Source organism: Penaeus japonicus, unplaced genomic scaffold, assembly GCF_977035675.1.
Source record: "Penaeus japonicus unplaced genomic scaffold, GWHDUDI00000001_assembly GWHDUDI00000004, whole genome shotgun sequence".
NCBI lineage: Eukaryota > Metazoa > Arthropoda > Malacostraca > Decapoda > Penaeidae > Penaeus > Penaeus japonicus.
In genome coordinates, this window is record NW_028234406.1 from 1,204,330 (window position 1) to 1,211,829 (window position 7,500).

The window sequence follows — 7,500 nt, forward strand, 5'->3', positions numbered from 1 at the left end:
ATGAATATTCACACACAAACACACACAGACGATACAGATGCAGATGGACAGACAGACGCATATATACATATACTTACCTAAGATGACACATTGTTACTAAATATACCAAACAACTTTATCTTTACATTCTTCCAACCTAACACATATTTTCATTACTTTTTTTTCTTTTCATCCTTCTCCAGGGAAAAAAAATGTGTCTGACAAATATTAAGTAATTTGAAAAAAAAAACAGAGAAAATTGAAACAGAAAAAGAAAGAAAGAAAGAAAGTAGCTGAATACACACATAAAATGACAGTTCCTTTATAAACAGCACCCAAATAAATAAATATATTTGAAATAACAGTGGGCATATATCCTTTAACCCGTTGCTGATGGGCCCGGAGAGAACTGGCAACCCCATATGCTGGGCCTAAGTAATATCGCCTCGGGGACGTCACACTGGTGTGTCGTCCCGTCATCAGGCACTTTGCCGTGTCACACGGCTGTGACACCTCGTCGTCATTAGGTTAATTACTCTTGAGCAAAAACTTGGCATGTTTTCCTGTAGAGTGGGATTGACTTATTGAAAGAAAAAAACAGATACAGTAAAATAATGTTATTATTATAATCACATTTTACCTTACAGAATACATATTGCAGGCTGGTTGTAAAGTGTGTATTAATAATTTCACAGTACTAACTAAAACAAGATGATTTCTGCTATTTCTTTGTATACCCTTTTTCTCTTTGTTTCCTCCTATGTACTGCAATGTGCAATATTGTCACAATCAATTCACGTACAGAGGAATAGCATTTACTCTCCGGGATCCCTAAAACTTGAAGTCCATTGAGCAACACAGACTACTGGAAGATGGCAAATTGTGGAAAAAAGAAAGATGCAGGATATATGAGTATAACTGAACCGAAAGACTGATCAAGTGAAAGGAAAGAGAAAGAGGAAATTGAGAAACGTACTGTGTGGACATGTTATCTATAATAAACAAAAATAATTACAAACCCAAAAGAGAATTTCACAATTTTTTTTCAAAAAATAAAAAAATAAATCAAAAATCAAAAATTCTTTTTATCATTTTAAGTACTAACAGTAACATTGTACTCTGCGGATTGAACATAACCATCAAATTCCTATTACCCTGCTAGAAAGTCTTATCATGCGTCAAATAATGCTCTCACAATATACAAAATAGAGGATGTATGAAAACGTCACACACATATCAAACCTCGACATTACTCACAGTGCATTCAAAACGTACAGTGGACTGAGAGATATCCCACAAGTTGCACTACCAAAACACCAGTAAAATAGAATATATTGTGTAAGCCGGCTACTTCCAAACCTTGCAGTACCTTAAAATGGACATATCATATACACAACAAAAATGTTTTTTTTATTTTTATTTTTTTGAACTTTTTTTTTGTTCTATTTCTTACCATTCAAAACTATTTCTTTGTCATAAAAATGGTTAGCCATTTTGGACCAGGTACACAAATTATGACTATGTACATTTCTATTGATTTTCTCCCCTTTTCTTATATATATATAGGGTAAAATCTTAATTATCACTGAGGATTAATTTCTTAGTTACATTTTCAGTATTAGAAAGAACTAGGCTTGGTATCTTAGAAGTTGGTGGACTATTTATTGTAATGTAAATCTCAATTGCTCATTTAAAAATAAAATAAAATAGATAAAAAAAAGAAAATCTATCACTAGAATTTTTTTTACACATGATAAAAGCCTATTTTCTATACTTGTATTGTCTTTAAACACCTTTAAAAATTCTTAAATTATTTTGGAATTAGTATAAGCCAATTTGATGAAATCTGGCTACTTTCACAAGAAAAGGAAAAACAAACATATATACATTCATGGAGTGGGGAGAGAATTTATAATAACTATAAAAGGCAAAATAAAAAAATAAATACTGAAAACAGTGAAAAGAAAGAAAATAAGCTAACATTAACTCAGTGATGACAGGGACAAGCTCTGTCCACTTTGGTTTTGTTTTAAGTCTTTTCTCTACACATTGATGGCTCCACAAATACTGAGTTACTAAGGATTCAATAAGCAGGTGTACCTGACCTCACTTGTCTACCTTATTCCTCACATTTTCAGGAAGGGCAGGAGGGAGAGGGAGAGGGAGAGGAGAGAAAGAGGGGAGAGAGAGAGGGGAGAGAGAGGGAGAGGGAGAGAAGGAGGGGGGGAGAGGAGGGGGGGGAGAGAGAGAGAGAGAGAGAGAGAGAGAGAGAGAGAGAGAGAGAGAGGGAGAGAGAGAGAGAGAGAGAGAGAGAGAGAGAGAGAGAGAAAGAGAGAGAGAGAGAGAGAGAGAGAGAGAATTATATTACTACCACTGTTGTTCTCAGCTTTATCATTATTATTTCACTTATATTTTATCATTATAATATTCATATCATTAACAATAATTACATTAATATAAAAATTTTCTTCAAGTAAATTTATGGCCAGGAGTACTAAGGAGAGGTCAAACAGGTCTAATAAACAATTCCTTGGTGAACAAGTACTTGTGGAGCCATCTATGTGTTAAAGAGTATCTATAGATATCAAAATAAAACCATAATGTACAGTGCAGATCCACATACACTCCCAGCATCAGCAAGTTAACATTACTAAAACAGTTTTGTGGTCCGTATAATCATTACTTTCCAGTAGCAGATTTTGAATAAGAAAGAGAAAGAAAAATTCACCATTAAAAAATTCTCTACTCATTTGACATTGTTCTTGCAACAAGTTCACAAACCAAGAACTTCTAAAATTAATTATATAACTGTGTTTTTCTGTGTATTTCTACTTGTGCATAGTGTTTGCAATTGTTTTTGTATGCATTTGTATATGTGTGCTAGAGTATGAGTGTCTAAATATACATACACATACATATAACCATTTGTTCTGATGTTTTGCTTTCCTGTATTGTTAAATGCACAAAGAAACATAAAAACAACATAACATTGAATAATGATAAAAAATTTTATTTGACAGTCATCAGCCCTGATTTCATAGGAAACATAAATTGTTCTTTCGAGCATAAAGGGATCATATGAAAAATGACTAAACAAAAAATTTTCAGTAGGAATTTTAAGTGTATGGACTTCACACTGAGGCATGTTCTTGGAGTCAAACACTTCATTTGTAAACAGGAGTTCTATAAACACAATTCAAAGAACTAATTCTATGCTGGGGTTAGTTTTTACGCTTGTGTCTGCTTGGTGGATGCTTCTCGTAATCTCGCTCGTATTCGTATTCTCGGTAATCCTTCCCTCTGATGTCACTTGAATATCGATCGTGATACTCTTCGCTGTCCGCCTGCAAGTAGGACAAGTTTCAGTGAAAAATCAGTTTCTTATTACATATTATTTTATGTTAAATTTCCCCCTAATTTTTGAGGACAACAATAAAAAGTATCCAAAGTAATGAATAGATAAAAGGAAACACAGCAACACCAAGAAAGGAAGCAAAAACTCTGATGTTTAATGCTGGGTTGGACTCAAGTGATAAAACCAAAAACATTTCCATTTCAGTTTTATCATCTGATGAGGATTTTTTTTGTTCATTTCTTGGTGTTGTTGCATTTCCTTTTTTTTGTGTGTTTCAGAAATGGGGATTTAGATTCTCTTTTAAGATATGATACAATTTATAACATTCAGGCTGTTCAAAATATCAAAAAGGTAAACGGACGTAAAAACATACCCTGTGTGTTTGGTGCCTGTGTTTGTGGTCGTCCTCCGACCTGCCATTACTTTTTATTCGGTCCTCCTTCTTCCTTTTCAAATCGGAATCCGCTGCGTCATCTTGTGATCGGTCCTGAAGAAGAAGAAGAAACAACAGAGAGATGAAGAAGCAGCAAAACAGGCTGAGAACTAAGCAGATTCTTTGAGCTAAAGACTTCTGGTTTAAGATAATAAAATTGTGGCAAAGAGAAGTTCCTATATGTGGTGTCTTATATCTTATACTTCACTTGATGACAAAACCTTGCTTCACATAGAACTACACTTGAAAGAAATTTGTATCCTACTGGTTAGGACTTGTTCCTTTAAAACATTCCTCTATAATAAACATATCTGATATATAGAGTACACTGCATTATCAATAAGAATTTCTAATTACTTTACAAAAGGTGGAAGACCAAAAATTAAATATTGGAAATAAAAGAATAATAGACCTTTGTCTTATTTGAACTGAATCATTGCACTGAATTTAAGATTTTGTAAACAGAAGGATAGGTATCATGTGTTGGAACTTCTCTTTATTGCCAGAAAATACTGATAATGATCACAATGTCAGAATAGAAACTGTATCTGTGTTTATGATATAAAGCTAAAACTAAAATTGCATTTGTATTATTGTTATTACAAACTCTTCATATTCCCCATATTCCCACCCCTACAAATGTCCCATTCATAAACAAACCCTACTTGTTCCCCATTCCCCCCATCACTCCTTTCCCTCCCCCACAAACATTCCATTCATAAACAACCCTACCTGTCCCCCATCCCCCCTTTCCCTCCCCCACAAACATTCCATTCATAAACAACCCTACCTGTCCCCCATCCCCCCTTTCCCTCCCCCACAAACATTCCTTCTAATAACAACCCTACCCATCCTGTACCCCCATCCCCCTTTCTCCCCACAAACATTCATTCATACCCTACTGTCCCCCATCCCCCTTTCCCTCCCCCAAAAAATTCCATCAAACCCTACCAGTCCCCATCCCCCCTTTCCCTCCCCCCACAAACATTCAAAATCATAAATAAACCCTACCTGTCCCTGTCTCCCCTTTCCCTCCCCCACAAACATTCCATTCATAAAATGAGCCTACCTGTCCCCCATCCCCCCTTTCCCTCCCCCACAAACATGCCATTCATAAAATGAGCCTACCTGTCCCCCATCCCCCCTTTCCCTCCCTCACAAACATTCCATTCATAAACAACCCTACCTGTCCCCCATCCCCCCTTTCCCTCCCCCACAAACATTCCATTCATAAACAACCCTACCTGTCCCCCATCCCCCCTTTCCCTCCCCCACAAACATTCCATTCATAAACAACCCTACCTGTCCCCCATCCCCCCTTTCCCTCCCCCACAAACATTCCATTCATAAACAACCCTACCTGTCCCCCATCCCCCCTTTCCCTCCCCCACAAACATTCCATTCATAAAGTGACCCTACCTGTCCCCCATTCCCTCTTTCCCTCCCCCACAAACATTCCAATCATAAATAAACCATCCCCCCCCCCCCCCTCCTATCCTCTAAGAAAAATCCTCACAGACTCCTACTCACCCTCTTCCTCTCCTTCTTCTCCTTCTTGCTCTCTTTGGTCTGTGTCTCTCCTTCGGGTTCCTTCGACTTGGACCGCTCCTTGTGCTTGTGCTCTCGCCGCGAACCCTCCTCCTTGCGGCTCTGTAGGGAGGCGTAATAGGACAGTCATTAAAAGTGAATAGGAAATAAAAAAGAGGGAGGAATACTGGGAAAAACAAAAATGAAAAACTTTAGGGTCTTTAAAATGTTAAAGGACTGGGGGAATATGGGTGATTAAAAAAGTAATACTAATCATAATAAAAATCAAACAAAGAATAAGAAAATGAAAACAACGAAATAAAAATAAAAAGGACAAATGAAAACCCAACAAATTAATGGTTTGGAAATGGAAGGCCCAGAGAGATAAAGCAGGGGAGACTGTGACATAAGAGTACTTAGGGTGGAGAAGGGGGCTGGATGGCAAAAAGGGAGGAGGGGAGGGAGGGAGAGAATGGAGAGGAGAGATAGGGGAAAAAGAGGGGAGGGAGGAAGGGGGAGGAGGAGAGGAAAAAGGAGAGGAGACAGGAGAGAGAGGGGGAAATAGAGAGATGGTGAGATAGGGGATATGGATGGATAGATAGATAAATGGACAAAAAAAGGTAATACTATGGCATTCCATCTCTTATTTTTTCCGTATTTGCTATTGCTGCTATCAACATTATTGAGTTAATTCTTATATTTCACAATATACTGTATTTCATACTGTATTGCCCATTTCCAATTCTATTTACAACAAACATATAAGTAAGTTCATATGTTTGTGCACTACTTTCTTTTAACTAGATATACCATATGGCTGCCCTGTGTGGCCTAACTAAAACATTTGTGTCAAACACACGAATCTTCAATCTAAAAGTCACTGCTGACACCTCCCATGAGAAACCCTGAAGTGTTGAAGCTGCCTCTTTCCTTTTTTTGTAATGGTGTCATTTGGAAAAGTTGTCAATCTCTCTGATTCTCTTGAGCTCCTTGTCCTCAGCTCAGACAAATCCCTAGGCCATCAGCAGGCTTTCTCTTGCACATTGGCAATCCCCACTACCATATCTCTGCTCTGGTGTTACTCCTCTCGCATATTCTTGTGGTACCTTGTGGGATTATCAAATCCTACCAAATCCTTTTTATCTCCATCAGATTGTTCTTTGCTGTCTACACTTCATCCTCACCAAACAATTTTCATGGCGAGTTGCTTTGTCTTGTGCAGTTTATATGTTGGCTGGGGTTCCCCTGTGATAGTAAAATGAATGCTTTCTTTCTTCCATTTGGCATCCTCCCTGCACTGAAAGCAGGTCTTAATCTTGAATAGGTATTGCAAAATAAAACCCTTTCAGTCAATACTCAAGAGGCAGACTGGTAAATTCTCTTTGTTGACCTGAACTCCACCGCAACCTTGCTCTATTTTCTACTGCTAGTGACTCACTGAGTGACCTCTTATCTGTCACCATGTCTCTTGACACCTCTGTTCCTAGTCCCTCTACCCCCCCTCCCTAACTCTATGGACTCTAAATCTTGATTTGAAACTTTTTGCACCATAATCCATATTGATGGTTTCCATGCCCTGAGAGACTAAGAAGTATGTGTCCACCATTCGTCCCTTTTGGAGTGTCCTTCCAACTAATTTGGTAATCCTTCTTTTTGAATGTATATTAGAGGGTTACTCTAGGATAGCCTGCAAAACATATCTCATACAAAAAAAATAGGGGATCTTGTATTTTCCTTGAAATGATAATCAGCATCTCCTTTCATGAAAAAAAAATTGGATCGTCTGGTTTCCCTTGAAACTAACTGGAATACATATCCTTTCTTTACTATAACTGTCAAACTTTAGAAGGCTCCCCTCTTCACACTCAAACACCTCTTTGCAGATTTTAAGGGTAATACTTACTGATCACTGGTGTAATTCCAGTTTCAATATTAGGCAACTTTAGTAAGTGTGCTGTACAAGTAACTGTGTTAACTCCCTCATAGTTAAAGGTGAGGTAACCTACTCCATCACTTACTCTGGTAAGGCGTAACATGATCTTTCAGTTGTTGCTGTTGGTACCTTCCTCCTTGGGGCCCAACTGCTTGGTTACAACTTCCTTCACAAAGCTAGGAGCAAGATTTGTGCACAATTTCTCAACAGGGACGTTTTATCAGACTCAAGGTCTTTGTCATTCTTTTTCTAACCCTAGTAGCGTCATTGCTA

General features: G+C 37.7%; 1 protein-coding gene across 1 annotated transcript in view; it reads right to left on the minus strand.

The window, feature by feature from the left end:
• Positions 1–581: 581 nt before the first annotated feature.
• tho2 (THO complex subunit 2-like protein) overlaps positions 582–7,500 on the minus strand; it is a 44,038-nt gene continuing 37,119 nt past the window's right edge. Inside the window, exons 28-30 of the mRNA XM_043013684.2 lie at positions 5,298–5,417; positions 3,708–3,821; positions 582–3,323 (exon numbers count right to left, since the gene is read on the minus strand). Coding sequence (XP_042869618.1) covers positions 3,201–3,323; positions 3,708–3,821; positions 5,298–5,417 — 357 coding nt within the window. The 3' untranslated portion in view covers positions 582–3,200. The remainder of the gene's footprint in view (positions 3,324–3,707; positions 3,822–5,297; positions 5,418–7,500) is intronic.